Raw genomic sequence first — 24,913 nt, 5'->3', positions numbered from 1 at the left:
CGACGATACGCGGCGGAATTATCGCTCGTTCGTGGAGATTATCCGACGATATAAGGGCGGACTCGTCGCGATTCTCTCGCTCGTGGAGTCAGCGCCTACCAATGCAATGATGTACTTTAGGTACAGTGAGGATGTATAACAATACAATAAAACGTACACACACATACGTAATGTGCCAAATTTTGTGCAATTCTAAAATAAACTTTCATAAGCCATTGATAGCAAGTACAAATTGCTTCACATTTGTAATTGGCGCTCCTCCAATCACATTATATGCAAAAATATACAAATTCGAGACACTCAAATAACTAACTACATTTATGAATAGATAATACACACTAGATGACTATCGTAGTAATTATTACGTATTTATAAGGAGTTGGGGTATTATATAAAAATTTAACTCCTATGGTTGCGACTACCTTCACATTTTTTATATTACAATGAGAATAAATTATCACTAGAAAAATTTAACGGAAAAATTCTGTATTAAAGCACAAAGCACTTGGGTATTACAATTTCAAATAATTTACTTGTAACAATCAGATTCCGTTAAAAAATAAGTTTAAATGTATCCCCACCTATTGTTAACATTCAAATAAATATATAAACTAAAAACAATCAAGTATCACAATGGAACTCAATTAAATTCTAATAAGGGCCGATTTTTCAATGCTTGGATAAAACTTAATTGTCGAATAATTTATAAAACTACCATTTTGAAAACATATTCTTATTGCCCATATTTGACAGTTTACGTGACATTTTAATACTATCGTGTAATACTTTATTGGACGGATAAGTTTTATCCAAGCATTGAAAAATCGGCCCTAAATAAAAAAATTTATTAAATAAAAACTGTCAACATCTAAGTAGAAAACACTCACTTTTCACTATGTACAATATAAGTTATTATATATTAATTAAACTTGAAACTTTATAGGAACAATTCAAATATATCACAATACAATTAATTTATAATTGTTTTACATGTTTAATTTGAAAGAAACATCGATTAAAATATTTGTACTATTTATTTGTTACAGTACCAACATAGCTGTCATTTGTTTTAATTCTACCGTCAATAACTTTAACAAAAATATTCAAAAGACAAAAAAAACTGAAGTTTAATAATAAATAAACTTTTCTGGCAACATGCAGTTATATGTACGGTTAAAAACTTTAACGCATAAGTAAAAAAAATGACGAATATTGTCCAACAATATGCGTACATTTAAACGCATACAACATACATACCTACTTAAATACAAAACCAATACGCACTAATTTCGACAGCCTCAAAACACAAAATCGACAAGTCTATATCTACACTAGCTACGTCTAATCCTTATGGTGGGGGGCTACATGATTGCTTAGTAATACTATGTTAATTGAGATTACAAGCTTTGGGCAAGTCCAGTGTAGTCCTGTGGACTGCGATAGTTAGCTCAACTGCAGTCCTTTTTAGCTGTCGCTTCGTCGACTTTGTTCGGTTCTAGGTCCGCTTTCGAGGGACCCGGCTGGGGATTGTCGGGGTCTGAAATAATTAAATACTTGCATTATTTACTGAGAATATATGCAAATCAGTAATATTAGAAACAATGGAAACAAATGCGATCATAGAAACGACAAGCAAACGACAGCGGCTTACTTATTTAATGTAACGTAATTTGTATATTATTCATCTTGTGTGGATATTTATATGTACAAATTGAGTGAAAATTCCCTAAGAACTGTGTAAAATGTTTTACTTGATTTTAAGTTTCTACGACAATCACTCGGCCTAAAGACAAATTATTAGTCTCAGTCTAAAAACGCTCGAAAATGCAAATATCACTCAGAACGAGCGAAACACTCAATTAACTCCGCATACCTAGAAGACTCTACGACAGGACTGGAATGCCATAAATATTAATGAACCATGAGTCACTCACATTCATCATCTTAGATCTATACAAACTGCTGACATGTTTACGGCCACCACTATGAAATACGTCAATAAGAGCTAATATCAGTCCACGTTAAGGACTCGTAAAGCCGATAATGAAGTATTTATGTAAGTCACATGATTAATCAATACAGGGTATAATCAGCTTATTGGCTATTAGCGATTACATATGACACTCGATTGCGTCAAGGAGATAAGTAGCGGTTCTTATCAGCGTGGGGTCGGCTTAATTACATCTGGATAGCGAGAGAGGTGTCACCGGTGTTTTCCATCTCCTTGGGATCCGTCTTTAAGTTGGATAGAGACGGCAATTTGTCTCCAATATTTGTCATTATTCAAATTGAATAAAAACAGTAATTCGTCTTGAGCAATTTCCATTAGGTAGTATTCAAGTTGGTTTTATACAACTACCTACATTTAGTATGTCACATTTTTTCTTATTCTTTATTTCTATCTCTGGATTCCATAACATATACAAATCCATTCATCCTTAACACAAGATATAGGAAATTTACACATCATGCTGACCTCTCATCATGATCTTTTCCTCTGATCATGTATTTCTCTCGACCTCGACATCACATGTGAACAGCGCTATAGTTTCAGTATATTTTTTTTTTTCGTTATTTTTAGAAGAAGGATCTTATGCCTGAAAATTTAAAAAGTTCTCGGCTATCTAAAATATCTAAACTGCCTTTGATAGTCCGCGCGACATAATGTCTGCGGCTTGCGTGATCTGTTTTTAACAAATGTAATTATTAAATTATATTAGCCACAAGACTTCATCTTCGAAGAAACTTTCTGAATATAATATTATCAGACGTTATTTTATAAGAGAAACATCAGAGTAGACAAGGACTTCTTATTTATTGAATTAACAATGATACGGTTCCCAAACCGGGATTCTGGTTCACAGTTACCAAATAATTTGGCAAAAATGTATATTTAAATAAAATATTCTCAGGAAGCGAAGGAATTTAAGTATACAGCACAGTAAGTATTTGTATTTGTTATAGTAATCAGTCGTGCGATTCAACAATGGGATTAAGATTAGAGCGTGTCACGCGATGATAATATCTGCCATAGCAAATAAACGATAAAAGTTCATTGTACGTGCATTGCGGAGTCTTGTAAATACGCAAACATGTACACGTACCTATAACTGATATTACAGGAGTGACAATATGGTCGAGTCATCACTGATTTAGCCTCTAGTTCAGGATATCAAAGCAAATAGCAAATATTCCAACATGATTTCGTCGTTCACTATCTTATGTATGTATTTTTATTTTTACAGTCTCCCGCCAAAGTCTAAAACCTTTTTTGGTGAATTTTTATCAAACAATTGTTTAGGTTTTGGAATAGGATTTTCCTTTAACCACGCGGTCAATGGTCGTGAACCAATATCTAGTCCTAAATAATTTGGAACAAAAGCAAGACACATTAAAAACAAGATGTAATGAAAATTAAAATTGAGAGAACAAATTATCAAGAAAACTGCTTGACGTGCCCTCATTTTTAACATACCATCAGGCTAGCATAGGAATATATTCAAAAAAATATAGAGCCTCATGACCCGTGAAAGGCAAAATGTCGTAATTTGATTGATGCTTTGACATGAACTTAATAACTGTGACCTAGCTATGATTGATCAAAGAAATGGGACATCAACCTAACCCACTCGTATATAAAACGACAGAGTTACTTTTTAGAAGTATTTCTCATGTAATTTTGTTGATATTAGAAGTTATCTAAGTAAATATAACCAGATCTTAAACTAGCAAAGATGAGGGCTTCATAATTAGCAAAGATAAGGGTATTGCAGCATAACATGAGTTACGTGTCATATATGATCATTTAGAATGTTTAGATCGACATTCAAAGTAAACGCCATGTAAACTGCTCATCAAACAGCTGATAGCTGATTGATAAACCTTTCTATATAATCTATCCTGCAAGTATATGACTGACATGCACGCATGATCGTTTAGGGCGTATTCAGAAAGAAAGCTTGAAACTTATAAGCGCTTATCGGCGCTTGTCATGTTCATATATTTTCCTGCGCGGGTTACCAGCACTGACAGGAAAATATATGAACATGACAAGCGCCGATAAGCGCTTATAAGTTTCAGGCTTTCTTTCTGAATACGCCCTTAGATCGTTGCAGTCATGCTGCATGACAATTTACGTAAACGCATGACATGCTTGCATACATCTAGGGAATACTTTAAGGTAATATCATGCAGACTATCCAATAGATACCTACGGTAAATGGCAGTAATCAATAATCATATGTGATGACGTACGGTTGACGTCAAGAAAAGGATAAGATGTATTTTTTCCTGATATTTTTTGACATATGTGTATAATTAAAATATTGCCATCACTTTTGTGAGATTGTAAAAAAGATAATTATGAGTTAGCAAATCTTTGACCGCCTCCTTGGTACAGTGGTTGATGCGTGAGCGTAAAACCGAGGGGTCCTGGGTTCGATTCCCGGTGGAGACGAAGCAATAAAAATGTCTCGGTCTGGCAGGACACAGGAGGTCTAAAGAAACAGATATACAGGGTGTACCAAAAAGTAGTGATGAACGGAAGCTGAGAGGTAGAGGACCTAAAAGGCTATCCGAATCACCCCCATGTATGTTATGCGATTTTTCGTATTTTCGGAGTTATGACGTTTTTTTCAATTTTTCACCTATCGCCGAGTACGATGATATTTTCACTCATGCTGACGTCAATGATTGCGGAAGATGCTTGATTTTTTTTGTGTGCTAAGCTGAAAGATAGGCCAATTCAGTATGGTAACATTTACTATCGTTAGATCTTTGAATGGAATAAAAAAAAGAATTAAATGGCAAGAAAGATAAAATTACCCAGTATGTTCACCACTTCAAGGGCCCGTAAAAAAATAAAATCACATAAAAAAAGTTTTCCGTTTGACTTTTAAAAACTTGCTCTATCTATCAGATAGCTACCCTGAAAATTTCATTTAATTATTCAGAAAGCTTCAATCGAAAAATTTAAATCAAAATGTGGTAAGTGCAAAAATTGAATTAACTTGATGATCATTAAAACCAATAAATAGGTGTTTAATTACCAGAAATTTTTAAATTAACCCCGCTGTTGCTCAATGCAAGTGCGACATCACCGTAAAAAGTTGTCTTTTAAATGTCTGAATGCCCTTTTATCATTTTTAATGGTTTCTTCTGCTACTATGAATTTCCGGGTTATTTCGTCCAAATTGTGGCAGTCTCTCGTCTTTGTAGTATCCCCAAGGAAAAAAATCAATAGGGTTTATGTCCGGGGACCGTGCAGGCCAGGCTAAAGGGCAAAGATACCCTGAAAGATGGATTGGTCGTTGCAGCCTGCGCATGCGCCGGTGATGCCTGCCTTAAAGCCTGGCCTCCACGGTCCCTCGACCTAAACCCCATTGATTTGTTTCAATGGGAATACTAAAAAGACCTCGGCTACTTGAGAAAATGCCACAATTTGGACGAAATAACCCGGAAATTCATAGTAGCAGAAGAAACCATTAAAAATGATAAAAGGGCATTCAGACATTTAAAAGACAACTTTTTACGGTGATGTCGCACTTGCATTGAGCAACAGCGGGGTTATTTTAAAAATTTCTGGTAATTAAACACCTATTTATTGGTTTTAATGATCATCAAGTTAATTCAATTTTTGCACTTACCACATTTAGATTTAAATTTTTCGATTGAAGCCTTCTGAATAATTAAATGAAATTTTCAGGGTAGCTATCTGATAGATAGAGCAAGTTTTTAAAAGTCAAATGGAAAACTTTTTTTATGTGATTTTATTTTTTTACGGGCCCTTGAAGTGGTGAACATATTGGGTAATTTTATCTTTCTTGCCATTTAATTCTTTTTTTTATTCCATTCAAAGATATAACGATAGTAAATGTTACCATACTGAATTGGCCTATCTTTCAGCTTAGCACACAAAAAAAATCAAGCATCTTCCGCAATCATTGACGTCAGCATGAGTGAAAATATCATCGTACTCGGCGATAGGTGAAAAATTGAAAAAAAACGTCATAACTCCGAAAATACGAAAAATCGCATTACATACATGGGGGTGATTCGGATAGCCCTCTAGGTCCTCTACCTCTCAGCTTCCGTTCATCACTACTTTTTGGTACACCCTGTATAATGCATCTGCCCCTTACCCCACTAGGGGACATGGGACTTCACTTTTTAATCTTCAACACTTAGCAAAATCTATTCATAGTTATGTTAATATATTTGACCAAATGACTAAGCTAAGTATGTACAAACTCCTATCGAGTAGCACATTTATTAAATCAGAAGAGGTCTCTCTCTTTTTCTGTTACATGAGCATAATATCGATAAAAGGGATAGTATACTATAAACTACCGACTTGTCCTCCTGAATAAAACAACAGCTTTCGGAGCGAGTATTTGCTTACATTAGACGCTATTGCGTGGCGATTTCTCGTCCATTGAAATTTTCAAGGTTTATTTTTCAATATGGAATAATTTACATTGGTCTCTGTGAGATCATCCATTTCTATGATAAAATTCATGAAATCCCGCGACGCGACGACGTGAAAGCGGAACACCTTTTTATATTTAAATATTACAGTAAGGGACATAATGATGTTTCAGCCAACCATCCGGTTGGATCTAATTTTGAAGCAATCAGCGTGAATAATCAATAATCAGTGGCTATTCACTATCAGTCACTGGTCGATGAACAACACGGACCGGTGCACAGTTTTTCATTATAGATGTGTTTCATACAAGTGCGGTCTCAGAAGATTCTTAATAACAGACTAGAGTCTAATCAGTAGACCAAAGAATATGTCTTCACTGCTATTAAATAAAGAAATAAAGACATGCTATAGCTGCAAAGATTATTGTCTTCAACAATGAGAAATCTGACTAAGGGGATGGTGATTGTCTGATATTCTTACTAAACTAACTAAAATTATTCAGGCAAAGCTGTTAGGTTTCGAGAATTAATAAAAAACAGGTCTTAAAAAAAGGAATTCAACAGATAACAATGTTGGTAATTTACTGAATATCGTCATTAAATATCCACTTTTTATTATGAGCAAAGTCAAACTAAAGTCAGACCGTAGGATAAGTACCTTTCATGTCTCGCACTTTGTAATTCAGAACTATAAAATATAAATAATATACATATTTTAATACTATTTGATTGTTTTTATAAATCTCATTAAAGAGTCCACAAATCGATACTAATTGAAACAAACAGTAGCCACAGAGACATTGTTTTTATTGCTTCTCTGTTAATTAAGAAATATTAAATCAATTACGATGAATTACGTTCGAGCGGCGAGTCTATTTATAATTTGAAAGGCAATTCTATTGTGAGACGACAAGACCAATGGGATTGGAAAACACGACTCCTATATATTACTTTAGTTATTACGTTGTTAGAAATGAATCGAGGACTATTGAACATATTGTATGAAAGGGAATTGCTTCAACTGAACTGTAATCATATTTGACACAAGGAACTTTGATAACTAATCGATCATCGATGATATTTTATTTTATGCTTTCTTCTATCCTTTATATCTTATATATAAAATTCTCGTGTCACAATGTTAGTCTGCATACTCCTCCGAAACGGGTGGACCGATTCTCATGAAATTCTCTGTGCATATCGGGTACTTAAGTCTGAGAATCGGCCAACATCTATTTTTCATATGTACCACGGGCGAAGCCGGGGCGGGCCGCTAGTATTTTTATAATAAGAGATCGTCGGTGGATGTGGATTAGCTCGTGTTATCGCCCGAAAGTGACTGAGTAATCCCCTTTGGCTTTACATTTCATATTTGCCTATACATTGTTATGAACTGTTGTTCATACCAAATAATGAATCCCTATCCCAATCCTATTTATTCGTAAAAGTATAGATGACAAGATTCTCATTATCGTAACTTTAGTGTAAATTTCGCACGACATCTAAATAATATAAAAAGAATCCTTGTATAGGATGTCCCAACAAGAACGCAAGATTTAAATTTGACGCCATTCAAAGTGTCATTGTTTGACATTTCAACAAGCGTTATTTTTTTTTAGAAGAGATTTATGGAAAAATTTGTTGTAACTGGGTCTGTTAGTGATGTAATGACAACAACGCGCCTTCGACCAGGTTGATCAACCGAAAATATCGCAGCTGTACGTGATGATATCGCTCAAACTCCATCCATCTCAATTCAACACCAAGCTCCTAAAATTGGTGTTTCGGAATCCACTATGCAGCGAATTTTGACGAAAAATTTGCGTCTTGCATGCTGGAGGGGATGTGGTTTCAACAAGACGGCGCCACATATCATACAGCTAGAGAAACAATACAATTGCTGCATCAGTCATTTCTCGGTCGTGATATTTCACGCTTTGGGGACCATAATTGGCCACCTAGATCATGCGATTTAGGGGTTTTTTGAAATTGATGGTTTATGCGATTAAGCCAACGACGACTCAAGCCTTAAAAGACGAAATTGGACGCTGTATTAATGAAATACCACAGCATTTATGTAAAACGGTCATTGAAAATTTCATTAAAAGATCGGGTATGTGCCAGCAAAGCCGCGGCGGCTATCTCCCTGATGTGTTGTTCCAAACATAACCTCATCTTGTCTACTTTACGATATAATATAGTTTTCACAATCTTCTTTTTAGTATCTGCGTTTTATGTCAAATTTAAATCTTGCGTTCTTGTTGGGACACCCTATATAACATTATCTTCTGGTAACCTCTAAAAACTACAATTAACTTTATCAAGTAGCACAAATAACTTCCCGTAATAGGTACTTAGTTCGAGTAATTAGAGATATTTTGAACTATTAGAGATATTTTGAAGGGCCTACACTACCAAAACATAATGTAAAAAAAGAATAGTTCGAAAGACTGAAGAATTTCAGTATAGCTTTCGATACGCCAATCATTTGAAATGCCGTAATGACAGTAAATGCTGTTCAGCATACTCATAAATAAAACAGGCGACTTAAAGCAGTTACACCGTGTAATTTGCGTCACCGGCTTTACGGTTTAGAGTTTCCAACAATACCTATAGCATGTAAGTACTCCACTATAGACAGTGATACAAGGTCACTGTAAATGTACTGTGGCGTATTTAGTCAGGAGTACACACCTTCCAATATATAGGTAGGGCAATTAATTGTAGATAACGTTGTTTGTTTTAATTAAACTGCTTGTCAAATACACGCAACGTAGTTAGATTGGCAGTAGGTCGATAGATCATGGATATCAAGGCAAAACTTTCAGTTCAATCATTTAATGATGATGATGTGGGTAGAAGTTCAATATAACCCACGGCAGCTATGGGTCTTCTATGGAAATTTTTCCAATAAAAAATCTCCTATTAGAAAGAAAATCATTTTGATTTGATTATATACAAAATGGAATATAATTCCTAATAGCAACATAACGAATTTATCAGGTTACTCTCAGTCCAAGAGTATTTTGTTTCAACCCTGTTCGACGGAATACAAATAGTATACGGACAGGAAGGAAAAAGGAAAACATACTAAATGGGAAAATTGTCCCTAAAAAAATACAAAAACAAGGTAAAGTATAGAAAAAATGCACGATAAAAGTGACAACAAACTCCAATGAATACGAAATAATATGCGACTACAGTGGACGGTACAAATTCATATACAGATATTATTTAAACGTCAGAAAATATTAAAACGCAACGAAAGACAGGAATATCTTCTTAAGAGCGCATATTCTATTTAACGCAAGTCAAAAACTCAGCGATCTATTACGATAGATCGCGGCTTGCGCTATCATTTTACTATGAACAGCATAGGTCCACAGGAGAGCGCCGAGCAACATGTCCTCTCTCTGGAAAGGCTCGCTGCCGACTGATTTTAATCGGGTCGCGCGCAGTGTTTTATAGTACTTTAAAAAAAATTTTAGAAAAATAATAGAGGTACCTTAGTTGATTTTTTAAATTTTATCTTATAAGTAAGACATTCTTTTATTGCAATATGTATAAATTATATTCAATAAAGTCAAATATCTTGGTGAAAATAATAATTTTGTCGACTATAATTTCTAAAAAAATTCACATTGTTCGGATTTTAATTTCGTAAGTTAGGAGTCCAAAATAAAAAATCTTTTAACTAACTATTTTAATAAGGATTTTTGCAGTTAGTTAAAAATAATTGTGTGTTAGATCTGTCAGCAATTTCAGATTTTTTTAGCTTCGAAATTGACACTAAAAGTGAAATCAAGTAATCATCGGATCAGTTATCTTGATGGTATTCAGAAATACTGTATTAATTGAAAAAAACTCTTAACTAACTACATAGACAATAAAATTTCCTAAAATTATTAGTAATTCATATATTTGTAAGATAAGTGGTTGATGGACAATCTGGTTTGAAAAATCACATATTTGAGCCAAACAGCGCACGGACCGCGTACACAGCCTTAAGCTTTCGGTTTTTGTACAAAAGCATTCTAAAATGAACTAGAAAATAAATTAATGTATTCATAAAAATTCAACGGATATGCATAGCTCACTAAGCGTAACTTCATCAAATGTGAAATTAATTATTATATTTAAACCATTTTTATAACCAACTGTTATATGACCCCAATGATTATATTAAATAGTATTAAAACATTAAAATGTATGCGAATTTATGTCGATAGTATTGTACTGAGTTTTTATCTCAGATTCTTTTGGGAATTGGCTCTTTTTTCGCCTGTTCCAATGACAAAATTGATGAGAAGTTTATTCACCTCTCCGGACTCGTGAACGTCGCGTCGTACACGCTTACGTCCCACGTATTTACTACGTCAATACACATATTACATTATTAAATCCATTTAATATTATTAACGGAAAAGTTTCTTGAGATGTAGATCGAGCAATAAGAAACGGAATAATTCTTGTATCAGAATATTACAAGTCGTCTTTTCAGCTTGAAATTTATTCCCGAAATAAGTATCGTTTGATAAGAATCAATGACTGACTTTGATACTTCTCATTAAAAAAATCACTTTCAAGAAAATAGTAGAGAAATAGACACTATAGGTAATGTAAATGTATGATCCTTTTCTACGACTAACTGACTAACTGATTACATACCACCACAATAGTGCACACAATTTTCAATGCTATACAACTTACCCGTAGTGACCAGGTTCTGTAACCTCGAGGGCAGATCCGCTGTGGTCATCTCAGCGCCTTGCGGATGCAGGATGTCGGGCATGGCGTTCCGTCGCCCCGTCCGGCCAGTTTCGAGGAACTCCCGCGGTACCTCCTCACTGTTCCTGTCCTGCATGATTGCCATCATTCTCAACACTGAAACATACGTGCACTGAAATAAAATCTGCCGCTACCACCATGATATGAATGGTTCTGTGTGTAATTGTGTAATGCATTTTCTATTTTATACGCTTTGAAATTACTTACAATAAACGAGACGGACGGTGAAAGGTAAATTAAAAACCGACTACAGTAAAGACTAACCGTATTTATTAATGGAACAAAGCAAATTGTCTAAGCATAAATTCAGCCAGAATTTCAATTCAACAGTTAGGTATAAATAAATAAATAAATAAATATTATAGGACATTATTACACAAATCAACCTAGTCCCACAGTAAGCTCAATTAAGGCTTGTGTTGTGGGTACTAGGCGACGATAAATATAATCTTCTTATATATAAAAATGAATCGCAAAATGTGTTGGTAAGCGCATAACTCGAGAACGGCTGAACCGATTTCGATAATTCTTTTTTTATTATATTCCTTAAAGTACGAGGATGGTTTTTATGTAGAGAAAACGTAAATATGTACCACGGGCGAAGCCGGGGCGGACCGCTAGTATTTAATAAATACATATATAGATAATAACACCCAGACCCAAGAACAAATAATTGAGTTCATCACACAAATATTTGCCATGACCGGGGATCGAACCCGGGACCGTCGGCTCAGTAGGCAGTTACTTACCACTGCGCCAACCGCGTCGTATAGCATTAAAACGTTTTGTGAAGAGATACTATTATGTTCAGAGAAGGTTAATGGTCTCAAAAAATGCATAGACGACGACCTCAAAAATAATGTTGGCACGATAGTTCATTTTAAAGAATTCGTTATAATACGTGAACGCTTCAAGGTGTTTCCTTTATCTTAGACAAAACATTTAAATTTTAAAACAAAATAAATGCGCTATGCGGTATGTTTTTGACTAGAAGTAGGAATTATTATTCCAGTATTCTTGGGATTTTTTTTATGGAACCTAATAAAGAAAATTATTGTTGATCTAACTTTTAGCTCCTGAGCTAAACCGAGTTGAGTTGGGCTTCTTATTACGTCAGAATAAATAGGTACGTCAGCATTTCCTTAGCCCATTTTGTAGCTTACAATTTCAATAATTTTGTAAAATTTACGAATTAGTTTTGCAACTTCAGCAACAACTCTATACGAGTGCAAATAAATGGAACATTTATCATTTTAATCTCAATAAAGTTGTTGTCAATATCCAAGAATGATCCAGTATGTAGATAAACAGCAGAACTTCAATACTTTACGACACTCGACCACTACTCGACTCAGGATGTAAACATATTTCGTGCACTACAGCTATAAGCTTTACGTCATTGATCTTGTCAAATTATTTATCAGTGCTCACTATCTGTTGGTATTGACGCAAATTATTATACATCTCCACTTCCCGTACTTTCTTATTTTTACTTCCGTGTCTTTATCGATTTCAAAGTAAGTATCAGAGGTTAATATTCTTTGATTTCGTATATCCTTGATCTTGAAATTAAATTAAACTGGTATATTCCTTACCCACTGCCAAGTCAATTGCGTAGACTGAATAAACCATATTTTGATACCACGGTATAGGTAGATTTAAAGTAAGTTTTGCCATTCCTATTATCTCATCGCTATGCCTATATTTATACTCGTTGACACACAATACAGTTAATTATTAACGAGTGCGATAACTCTTGGCCTACTTTCGTATAATTTAGCTTTTAGAAAATATCAAGCTTCAATCAACAATTCCAATTTAGTATTTCAATAATGCCGAGATGATAACGAATAGGTTTATTAATGTCATGAATAAAAAACAAGTTATTCTACTTTGAGGTCTTTCAGGAGGAGCATAAACAACGATTTTTTGTTTCTTATTTAAAGCTACATCAGTACTCTAAATTATTTCGAACTAGCGGTCCACCCCGGCTTCGCCCGTGGTACATATTTCGCAATAAACGGTAGCCTATACTCTTTCTCAGGGTCTAAAGATTATCTGTGCCAAATTTCATCAAAATCGGTCCGGTAGTTTATGCGTGAAAACCATACATACATACATACATACATACAAACCTGTCCTCTTTATAATATTATTAGTACCTATAGATTACTTTCACGATAGGTATGTTATATTGCACTAGCTATGACTGAACTTTATAAAAGTTTCGACTTTCGGGAACAAAACCAATTACTTTTATATAACCCCGCCCTTATGGAATTTCTACAGTTAAGAGGGTTCTGACGATACTTCTCAGACTATTTTGACTGCTATGGAATCATGGTCGATTAAATAAATGGGTCACCTTGACCTATTAAACGCGCCATTTTTGGAAAACTCTGAACATAAACAAACAAAGATCCTACAGAACTTAGCAGTAGTTAATTGGATCGTTAGATATATTATATATAATATATGAAATGAGGATAAATACAACCTATGTTGAAGGAAAAAACGTTAAAATATATTTTCAGAACTGACATCCCAAAATATTGCGGATAATCCTCTCTATCCTCTTTACGATATACCTAGGTATGTACATATAATATATTGAGTGGATATGTGTAAATAATAGAGTTATTAAATAGTTAGAGTTCAATAAATCATTAAGTTTTAATGTTCAAAATATTTATTTACATCAAAGTATACCGCTCTAAGTTAATAAAGGTGTCGTGCATCTACAATAATGACGTAAAAAGAAATAGATAAGCCTGCCCTGGGCGATATTAAAGTGAACCATATCTAATTAAATTATTTATGGCAATTTTCCGTTTGACGCACGACCACGTACCTATATTATTTTAGGTAGCGGAAACAATATATAAACATGAACAATTTATGATGTTACTTTATGCTGTCGTTAATAAAGGGCAATTATTATATTAAAGTATTTTAGAAGAATTCATACAAAATACTAATTATTTCCCACGCAAGTTTGGTTGTTAAATTGCTGAATCATTTAACCGATTAACGAAAAAAATATACCTAACTATTTATCTTGAACCTCTCGACTCTCGTATGGGGAAAATTGGAAAATATTAAGTGAAAAACAAAAATATTGACGAAATTGCTTTCAAGTTACCCTTGTCGGCACCATTGTCCCGAAAACAAAATCGAGTGAATTAGGGGATGGAAATTCTTATGGATAACTGCTACTCGCCCCTTAGAAGTGCCCATAAGCGAATTCGTGGGCGCAAAACTAGCGATATTAAGTTAAAAAGGGAATAAAAAATGATGAACATTCCGTTACATTGTAACTGGTACAAAGAAAGAAAGATATAGAAAGCTACAAATAAAAATTTTCGGAATCGATATGTACCTTCACAAAATAAAAAAAAAACGAAGTGAAAAATTAACCGCAGACTTATGGTTTAGCGTTACATTAAAGTAATCCACACCATATACCATAATAACAGGCACTTAGAATATAATAAGACGTTGTTTCAGTTTTACGCAGAATAAAGCTTGTGTAAAATAATTGCCAGTAGTTAATTATTCTTGTACTAATTCGGCGTACTACAGCTTAGGTAAGCTTTTCACAATTTAACAAAAGGCGAGATGAGGAAATAATAACATTACTTGATATTCACAATGTTGAGTGGAAATAAATTAAACGAAATTGTATTATGATAATATCAAGTGCATAGCAGTTTCAAATTACAACTACAATGTTACAATCATTTTTTTTTTACTGAAAAAGTTTCATAACCTTTAATATTTGAGTAAAAAAGTATGGTACAATTTGTACCATACTTTTTTACAATACCGTACAAATGCAAAAACATTTTTTCTTCTACTACCTTGCCTTTTCACCTCTAAACTATGATTAAAAGCTGTGTTAAAAATTGTGTCACTGAAAAATTGAGTTGTTTCCCATAGAATTAAATAATTTGGAAAATCCAAAAGTGCACGCCTCATAATTTTTTTTTAATAAATATTTATTAATTATTATTTTTGTTTATTTAATAACAATTAAACCACATCGAATCAGACCCTGAAAAATGAAAGGGTTCTATTCCTGAGCATACTCAAGCGTAAGAGAAAAAAAAAAGACTCGATTAGTAAAGTATTTCGGTCGCTATCGTGTTAACAAGAAAAAGGATCCGCACATACAGACACACGGACGTCCAAGACAGAACTTTTTTAAACTGTTTTTTAACTAGTTTAAATAACAAAAATGACATCAAAAATATCATGAATGTTAAATATAGTGTTTTTTCTTAATATGTGTGTGTATGTATTATCTTACAAGTGCAATGTATGATACATAAAGACATTTTAAGTTTGAAAAATCAGATGTTTTGCGCGAAGTGACAGTAGTACCCACCTCAACGCTTCGCTTATGAGGCGTGCAATTGACTAGAATGTAGATGAACGGAAAAAAATCAATATAATGAATACCATCTAAAAACACCATGCAGTGAAACTTAAAGCCAAACACTCTCAAATATTTATCAGCGTAGAATACAGATAATGAATATAAAATTATCAGGTAATAATAGAATAGATAGAATTTAAACCTATAAAAAACACAATCCTACTATACTACGGAAAAATACAAAAATGAGGCCATACATACTTACAATCTTTACAGAATTTTTATTTTATCATACCATAATAATGGTGAAATATTTTGCAATAGTATTGAGTTGTGTTTATTTTTCTTTTATGTATTTATATCAAATGAGATCCGGATTGAAGGACCATTTCATGGTCATTTTCATTAGATAAAAACATAACTATATATTATAATATGGGTTATGCTATCATAACGCATAAAAAATATATTAATCTAATTAAAAAATACATCCAAAAATTAATAGTTTCTAGTAAATTTTAAAAAAGTACATGTATTGCCTCATTTTAGCGCAATAGAAAAGAGCGATAAAATGGATATATACCATTTCATTCCAAGAAGTCCTCCCTTGCAACCGTTGCATCCAGATGGTTATGTGATCATCACTCTATTCATGCACCTTAGCATTCTGTATCAATGCAATCACTTTGTTAGTACACCAGTAACGCAAATCAGTTATAATAGATTTAGGTACCGTTAAACTGACTTAATGTGCGAAGATTCCTGTTTAGAGAATCTATACTAATATTATAAAGCTGAAGAGTTTGTTTGTTTGTTTGAACGCGCTAATTTCGGGAACTACTGGTCCGATTGGAAAAAATTGTTTCAGTGTTAGATAGCCCATCGAGGCAGGCTATAGGCTATATATCATCACACTAAGACCAACAGGAGCGAAGCCACGCGGGTGAAACCGCGCGGCACAGCTGGTATTAAATATAGCTGCAGATGTTTTGACCTTGACAATCCTGCCAAAGGTTATAAGTTTGATCTCACTTAAGCTAAATGTTGTGAGAAATGTGTGTTTCAAAATAATTATCTAATTTTAATGATATACTAAATATGGGAATATGTTTTAGCTAATACATAAATAATAATTAACTGATGTTATTGTTACTCAAAGTTGGATATTACGTTTTTAGCAAGCGGGTCACCTGATTGTATCTCTTCATGAAAATATCAAGCATATAAAACTCAATTGGCTATAGGTGGAAAACAAAGTATCAAAAATGTAAAACTAAATATTATTAACAATATTATACATATGGCTACTTATATTTTTGCATAATAAACAAGATTCCATGACAATATATGCATTGAAGATGTATTTAAACTGTATATCCTGCTACTATAATAAAGGCGAAAGTTTGTAAGTATGGATGTATGGATGTTTGTTACTCTTTCACGTAAAAACTACTGAACCGATTACAATGAAATTTAGCACACATATAGAGGGTAACTTGGATTAACACATAGGATAGGTTTTATCCCGGAAATCCCACGGGAACGGGAACTATGCGGGTTTTCCTTTGAACTTTGACGCGAGCGAAGCCGCGGGCGGAAATCTAGTATAATATATTTTACATGTTACATTCTATACTATATAATGTTTACATAGTTATGGAGTTGTTCCATTCCCAAACATTATGCATAACAATGCATCATAATGACACTATGTTACATACAAGAAAAGCATTGAGGTCAGACTAACGTACATTATGTAAACTAATGGGTTATAAATGTTCAACCAACTGCCACTAAAATTTTATAATAGGTTTTACGACAGTAGGTATGTATGATACATTGTTTATGTTTATTATTATACACCAACACTAATGATAAATGTGCTCAGTAACATGTTATATGACATAGATAGCCTCTACACACCAATATCTTCTTGATAGATAAATATCTGTATAACTGTTTTGTCAAAATTGCAAAAGAAAATAATTGAATGTTTTTGATGCTATACACGCGCAACTAAAATATTTGTACGTATTTTATTTAAAAATCAAGAAAAATACAACAGATTTTACTTGATCAAATAAATAAAACATTTTCAGCTCTATTTTAGTATTTTTAAGTCAGTTTGACGGTACTTTGAATGTTTGGTACAAGCAGCTAATCTAAAGAACTCCAAGCGAATTTCAAACCCCGCACTTTTGAACAGCGGTAGCAAAGACACCTCATGCGGGCCTTCGCTTACCTGACCGCGTCTTGGCACGATTCGCTCTTCTGCGCTTAGGCACACGACCGACACGCACTCCAGACATTTTAAATAATTAAAAGAAGCGCTAAAATATTACCGTGAAATCTAAAAAACAATTCACTTCTTGGACAATGCACTCACAATGTGGAACAAATTTTGAATATCGATTGTTTTTGAAATTACGCCGCGTTTATATGTTTAATAAGGCCACTTTATATTTAAAAAAAAAATCAGTTTACTATTATAATATACACAAGAATTATTAGACAAAGAAGCACAGAACTACGATTTGAAGAAAAAATATGACAGCTTTTTACACATTGCGATTTAGAACTGTTCAAATTTCAATCACAATCACACTCAGAGGAATAGCAATCACAGCTGTCTGATTTTGACATCTGTTTTATTCTTAATATGGAAATTAATCTGAGGACATCTAGCAATTTGGGTGTGCATATTTATTTATGATTTAATTATCAGAATATACCAGTTTCTTTTACAATATACTTACTGCGTATATTTGTAAGTTATAATCTGTTTCATTGCAGCTATAAAATAATAGCGTAATCGTATCTCAACGACTATTTCAAAATTGTAAAAATTATTCATTAAGATACAATAAGATTTATTATTTTTATTGTATGGCTAGCTTAAAATTCCTTTAGCATGTTAATTCGGTCTATTTCTAGATCGTATTTTAGAATTTCGTTATTTTTTTAGAGAATGATGTAATGTAGACTCAGCTTAAGATTCTGTTACGTAATGTCAAACTGCGCTATGCACATGTCAATGTCAAAATAGCAGCTGATTACATTGGTTTTTGTCTCTTTTGTACACGGTTTATTTATGTAATAAACCTGTGAAACATCTCTTTCGAGGTAATTGTATGGATTTATTTCGTAATAACTTTTGGAACTCGTACTATTTTGTCTTATTTTTGGTTACAGATGCTTCGAAAAGTAGTAATTGGTTCGGGGTTAGCAGCGGTCCTCATACCGACTGTGGGAGCTGCAACTCCAATACCAGAGGCAAAGGGACCTTCTCCTCCACCTCCTATGAGACCTTCGGAGCTTCCAATATACGAAGCGCCTCACGCCGACTACGCAGAGTATGTAATATCATTAAATACAAAAATAATTAGAGTAGATCTGCAATACTTACACTTTTTCCTTGATGTTAATAAAACCTCTCGTGTTATCTTTGTTATTATCACATTCCCGCATAGATAAAGATAATGTCATAAAATGTTTATACCTAAACTAAATGATTACGTTAATATTGTGTTTCTTTTTGGTATTGTGAGAAGTAGTTAGGGAAAGTAAATTTTATTTTTTCTATTCCACAGAAATATTTAAGTAAATCCCATTAAATATGCACACAGAATGATATGACATTTCTCTTTTGTGATACATGTTATCTATATGATAAGGCTTATTTATACAACACCCAGAACAATTTAAATATTTCCACAAACTTATTTTCCAAATAATGTTTCAGGAAGAAATTAAAGACTTTTTAACGGATTTTAACCCATTGAGCCCCGAACAGCCCGATCAGTCCACGACACAATAGATTTTCTATTGTGTCTGTGGTTCTGGGGCCTTAGTTATTAAACGCAATTTATTCATTATATTATTTTCCCGTCGTTTCGAACACTTTACAGCGAGCATGGTCACGGGGAGACTCTTTAATTTCTAAATGTATAATACGTAAAATCAAACACTAGAAAATACAATGTTTCAGAAAGTTAGAAGCTGACTAGAAAATACAATGTTTCAGAAAGTTAGAAGCTGAAGGCAAAGAGAACAAAACAAGCTACATCAGATCAGTGTTACAAACCCCAGTGGCAGCTGTGCGGGAGACATTCGAGACGGGAGTAGCTCATACATCCTCTCTGAAACACAGGATCGCAGATAACTATCATGAATTTAAGGATAGGAGTGATTGTGAGTACCTGTTAACTGTTAAAAAAGGTACTTACAATCACTCCTAAAATTTATATTATGGAATAAGAGTGACGTTATAAATCTATACTAATATTATAAAGCTGAAGAGTTTGTTTTTTTGTTTGTATGCGCTAATCTCAGGAACTATTGGTCTGACTTGAAAATTTATTTCGGTCTTAGATACCCCATTTATCGAGGAAGGCTATAGGCTATATATCATGAATTTAGATTCAAATTCAAATAATTTGAACTTGTTTATAAGGGATCATCCAGTACTTGCGTGAGGAAGACAATAAACAGACAAGATATGGAGCTGTAGCAATGGGTGGTCTCACTGGATTCATTTTTGGCTTGAGAGGTGGTTTTATAAGGGTGAGTTGACAATTATAGTTTATTTAATTACAATAATATGTCCAACACAGTACATTGTAGTAGACATCCTCCTCTACAATATAATTGGTGGGATTTGGGAACCATAGATTCCTGGTATTCATATATTTTAATTTTCAAAATTTCGTCGTTTTCTATTTTTTTTTTAAGAAATTTTTTGCCAGTGAGCCATAATCATATAAGTTCTTTGAAGTTTACCTTTGTAAACCTGCATATTTCTTGTTCCTGCAGGATTTCTGGGATAAAACCTATCCTCTGTCATTTCTAAGGTTTCAAACTATTTCTGTATCAAATTTTATCAAGTTGGTGGCAGTTTAGGTGTGATAAAGAAACAGATAGAGTTACTTTCACATTTATAATATTAGTAGGCATGCTGATATTATACAAATAATCAATATGTACTATATCAAACAAATTATGTTTTAATACTTGATGATATTAACATATATTGTTTCAGAGAATATTCTATGCTGGTTTAGGCACAACGGCTATGGGTTATGTCTGCTTCCCGGAGGAAACTAAGCAAATTATGAATGAAAATGGTACTCTGGCTAAACAATATATCAACATTGCTTACAACTTTTTATATGGAGGTAATTTTTTCATGATAAATATATTTTATACATAAGTTTATGCAGTATTTAAATATTATCAGAGTAGAGTTACAATATTAAAATTTAATTTTTATTTTTAGTATTATCTTTTGAGAAAATATGTATTGATTTATATATTGTAGATAAAATAATTATTTATGTTTTTGTAAGTTTTCTTTATAAAAAGAAATAAAACAAATGACGTTGTTGTATAGTCTATAGTTACCTATATAATATTTTACAAGTAAAATAACTTTCTAGATAGTAATTTAATTAAATCCAATAGTTAGACAAGTACTTAATTATTTATATATGTAATATATTCTATGTATATTTGTATCAGTAAAACCAGGTGATCCTCAACTCGAAGTCAAATTCCCCGAATTGTCTATCCCAAAAGACATGTCAGAACTAGTTGACATGACAGTTTCTCTGGCGTCAACGGTGAAGCAAGCTGTAATGCCTCCACCCGCTAAGGAATCAGACGAGAAAGTAGCGGAGAAAAAGGAATAGGTAGATTTTAGGTTGTTGGTGTGTCCTGCTTTTGCATGAGCCTTGATGTTTTATGCTGCTTGTTTTTTGTTAACTGCCTTTGCGTGATTCTTTTAATATTGCACACTATGTTCACCAAATGGTACTACAAAATTATTATTGACTCTTTTTCTTGTTATTTTGTAAATACATAATATGTTGTATAGACGCACCGCTCACGTGTAGACAGTGGCGCCCTCTTGCTACTACCTAGTTTCGAAACAGATTAAAAATCTTTTTCTTTTATTAGTTCCTTGATAGTGCAAGTTGTTCCAGCAAAGATTGTTTTATAGTGCATGTTTCTATCGGCAAAATATGTGATACTGAATGACATGAAATTTTTGTGCTAAATTACCAATTTTAACATTTAATTTAATTTTTGCATAAAAATGTTAAATATGGAAAATTTGAATATAATTAATATTTTAAACTTGTTTTTTTTCAGATTACTATCTTGACGACATAGACGACTTAGATATTGAGTAATAAAATAATTTTACATGAAATACCATCATGTGTACCTGATGTGAATTATTTTCTATTCCACTACAGTGATACCAACTATCAAATTCATTATTGACTATTTATTTAATGTATACAGTGTAAACGAAATTGATGAATTAAAATGTTTATTAATGAAAAATGTGTCTTATTGTAAAAATAGAACAATTAAATTAAGCAAATATCATTTCTTCTCGGCGCTTCTTCGTTACGACGGTACCAGGCTTGTGTTGCGCATCAGGATGATTCATTAGTTCCGGTGGACACGTCGATGCTGAACTCGAAAGCAGTACTTGTTTGAGGTCGTAGTATATCGCCGAATCTTCTTTCGTAACAAATGATATAGCTTTACCGGTCTTTCCAGCACGACCCGTACGACCGATACGATGTGTATAGTCTTCTATAGACTTAGCCATATCGTAATTGATGACCATACTGACGTCTTTGATATCGATACCACGACCGGCGACGTCTGTCGCGACCAGTATATCTTTGGAACCATTTTTAAGACTGGCCAAAGCAAAGTCACGCTGTTCTTGACCTTTACCTCCGTGCAACGTACATGCATTGAAACTAAGTTTCTCCAAGCCTTTAGCAAGTACATCGGCACCTTTCTTTTGGTTGACGAATATTATGATCGGAGGTTCGACGCCACGCTGTAAGATCTCTGTGAGTTTTCTTCGTTTCTCGTTCTCACCTATCATGTATACAACTTGTTCTGTTCTATCTACTGGTTTACCAACAGATCCGATGTATACAATTGCTGGTCGTCGTAAATAACTACGCGCTAAGCGTTCAACTGCCGGCGGCATAGTGGCTGTAAACATCACAGTTTGTCTGTACTTCTTTTTGGTGTTATAATTTGCTAATAACACTGAAGCATCTTCAGCCGCATCTGTATCAGGTTTAATGTTTGTCACAGGCATGTATTCTAAGATTTTCTGAACGTCTGGCTCAAAACCCATGTCTATCATACGATCGGCTTCATCAAGGACAACATAGGTGCAGCGATTGAGTACTAAATATCTATTTTCCAATACGTCAATAAGACGACCAGGGGTAGCAATGACAATTTCACAACCCAATCTCAATTTGAAACCTTGATCTTCTCTTGAGAGACCACCCACAACTACCACAGATGTGATTCCCAGTGGAATACCAAACTTATTAGTTTCTTCTTCAATCTGTTGAGCCAATTCTCGAGTTGGCGCCAAAATGATGGCATACGGACCTTGGTCTGCATCTTCCATTCTTTCACTCTTTGGTAATGATTGAATCCAAGTTAGCAAGGGGATGAGGAAGGCGAGTGTTTTACCTGAACCTGTCTCGGCAACACCAATGATGTCCCTATTTTGTAAGCCAATAGGGATAGCTTGTCTTTGAATGGGTGTTGGACTTTTGTAGCCAACTTTGTTAATAATTTCCATAACATCTTCATGGAAGCCTGCTTCCTTCCAAGATCTAATTGGATTAGGTATTTTACCTCCCTTAATTGTAATGTTGTAATCTTCTCTAAATATACGCCAGTCTCTTTCAGTCATTTCATCGTGGTCTTTCTCTGACCAATGCCTGTCATCCCATTTTTGTTTGTCTTCCTTCTTTTTAACTTTCCTCAATCTCAATTTTTCTTGCTCCTTTTCAAGTTCCGTTCGTCTCTTTTCCAAAAGATTACCATAGAACTTACTGTAATCTTTTTTCTGAGATTTTATATCAATACCAGCAATATGACCCCTACCGAAAAATTGTACTTGGTGCCTCTCTTTGTATAAAGTATTATAATCATTTGAAGTGTCTTCGGATGCATCCCAATCAAACACAAATTTTCTGTCATTAAGACGCCTTACCCGCCTTTTCTTCTTCACTATACCAAGATACCGGGCTTTAATCGCTTCCTCTTCTCTTTCTTTATCTTTGCCAGTTAATTCTTCTTCCTTTTCTTTCTTATCATCATTCTTACGCTCAGCATTTGATTTTCTCTCTTCATATCTTCTTTCTCTCTCTCGCTCTCTCTCTGCCCTTTCTCTTTCACGTTCACGTTCTCTTTCTTTTTCTCTATCTTCCCTGTGCTTCTTTTCTTCATCTCTCTTTGAACCTGTGAGGTCTATTGTTGCTATGGTTGGTCTAGATGCACTAGCCCTCATTGCTTCAACTTGCTCACGACGTCTCTCTAATGCTAGGGCTGCACGCTGTTCTTTTGTTAAAAACACTGGCTTGCTTCGAGCTTCTTCTTCAGCTTTCTTTTTTGCAAGTAATTCCTCCAACGACAGTGGTTCCTTTTTAATTGGTTTTATATCCTCCTTTTTCTCATCTACTTGTTCCACTTCTTCTTTATCTTGTTTGTTATCACTATCTTTTTTTGACTTGTTTTTGTCTTTTTCTTCGTAGCGTCTGTCCTTCTCCTTACCATCGCGTTTTTTAGGGCTTCTAGACCGGCCTCTATCTTTTCTGTTTGGACTTTTAGATCTTTCCTTCTCCTTTCTAGGGCTTCGTGAACGATCTCTATCTTTCCTGACTGGACTACGAGAACGTTCTCTCTCTTTTCTAGGGCTCCGTGATCGTTCCCTACGCTTCTTGTCACGGTGAGAATCCCGCTCGTCATGTCGATCTCGCTCACGGCGTTCCCTGGATCTTGAGCGCCTACGCTCTGGGCTACGATCGCGAGCCATTCTTATGTATTAAAATAGTTTTTTAATACTAACATGAAACAATTTTAAATATTCACAATAGGTAACGAGAAAACGACGACAAATATTATGTGGTTAAGAGTTATGACTTTTTGACTGATATTGTCATATTTGATATTGATAAACCATAGCTTGACAAATGACATTGGCTGTAGCACAAAGTGACATTCATAACCTCCGTCTACGTTCATAACACAGATAATTTATTGAAATGCTCTCAGTTATAAAATAAGTGTGTCTTAAAAATGGACACTAAAATTAAAACGGGTGTTATTACATACATTTTTGTCAAAACTCTGTGCTTTTTTGGCCTTCTCACGCTAAATATTTCTATAACTTCATTACTTTACTTCCACAGACTATCCAATATGCTCCGCTATTTGACAAATGACAATATCAAATGTCAATAATTAGAGGAAAACATTGCATGA

General features: G+C 33.9%; 3 protein-coding genes across 4 annotated transcripts; 1 reads left to right on the top strand and 2 right to left on the bottom strand.

The window, feature by feature from the left end:
- Positions 1 to 839: 839 nt before the first annotated feature.
- Positions 840 to 18,059, bottom strand: LOC149909965 (uncharacterized). Its single transcript, XM_090118435.1, has 3 exons — positions 17,835 to 18,059; positions 11,137 to 11,310; positions 840 to 1,537 (listed from the first exon to the last, which is right to left on the bottom strand). Exons 1-3 carry the CDS (start codon positions 17,899 to 17,901, stop codon positions 1,449 to 1,451), a joined length of 330 nt encoding a protein of 109 aa, XP_089974561.1. The 5' UTR covers positions 17,902 to 18,059; the 3' UTR covers positions 840 to 1,448.
- A 556-nt stretch (positions 18,060 to 18,615) lies between these two features.
- On the top strand, positions 18,616 to 21,940 carry LOC149909964 (uncharacterized). 2 transcript variants are annotated; one of them, XM_090120075.1, is made up of 7 exons: positions 18,616 to 18,715; positions 18,785 to 18,945; positions 19,617 to 19,783; positions 20,046 to 20,155; positions 20,631 to 20,766; positions 21,110 to 21,279; positions 21,743 to 21,940. In XM_090120075.1, exons 2-6 carry the CDS (start codon positions 18,785 to 18,787, stop codon positions 21,277 to 21,279), a joined length of 744 nt encoding a protein of 247 aa, XP_089976201.1. In that variant the 5' UTR covers positions 18,616 to 18,715; the 3' UTR covers positions 21,743 to 21,940. The 2 variants fall into 2 exon arrangements, with proteins under 2 accessions (XP_089976201.1, XP_089976202.1); XM_090120076.1 differs by having other exon boundaries at positions 21,110 to 21,290.
- On the bottom strand, positions 21,910 to 24,578 carry LOC149909963 (putative ATP-dependent RNA helicase DDX23). The gene has a single exon (XM_090120074.1). The coding sequence runs from the start codon at positions 24,462 to 24,464 to the stop codon at positions 21,972 to 21,974; it is 2,493 nt and encodes an 830-aa protein (XP_089976200.1). The 5' UTR covers positions 24,465 to 24,578; the 3' UTR covers positions 21,910 to 21,971.
- Positions 24,579 to 24,913: the final 335 nt, after the last annotated feature.

The sequence above is a fragment of the Colias eurytheme genome, chromosome 3 (assembly GCF_061535395.1).
Source record: "Colias eurytheme isolate Ceu_HAF_F1 chromosome 3, ilColEury1 Martin Lab GWU primary, whole genome shotgun sequence".
In the NCBI taxonomy this organism is placed as follows: domain Eukaryota; kingdom Metazoa; phylum Arthropoda; class Insecta; order Lepidoptera; family Pieridae; genus Colias; species Colias eurytheme.
This window is presented reverse-complemented; position numbering and strand designations above follow the sequence as displayed.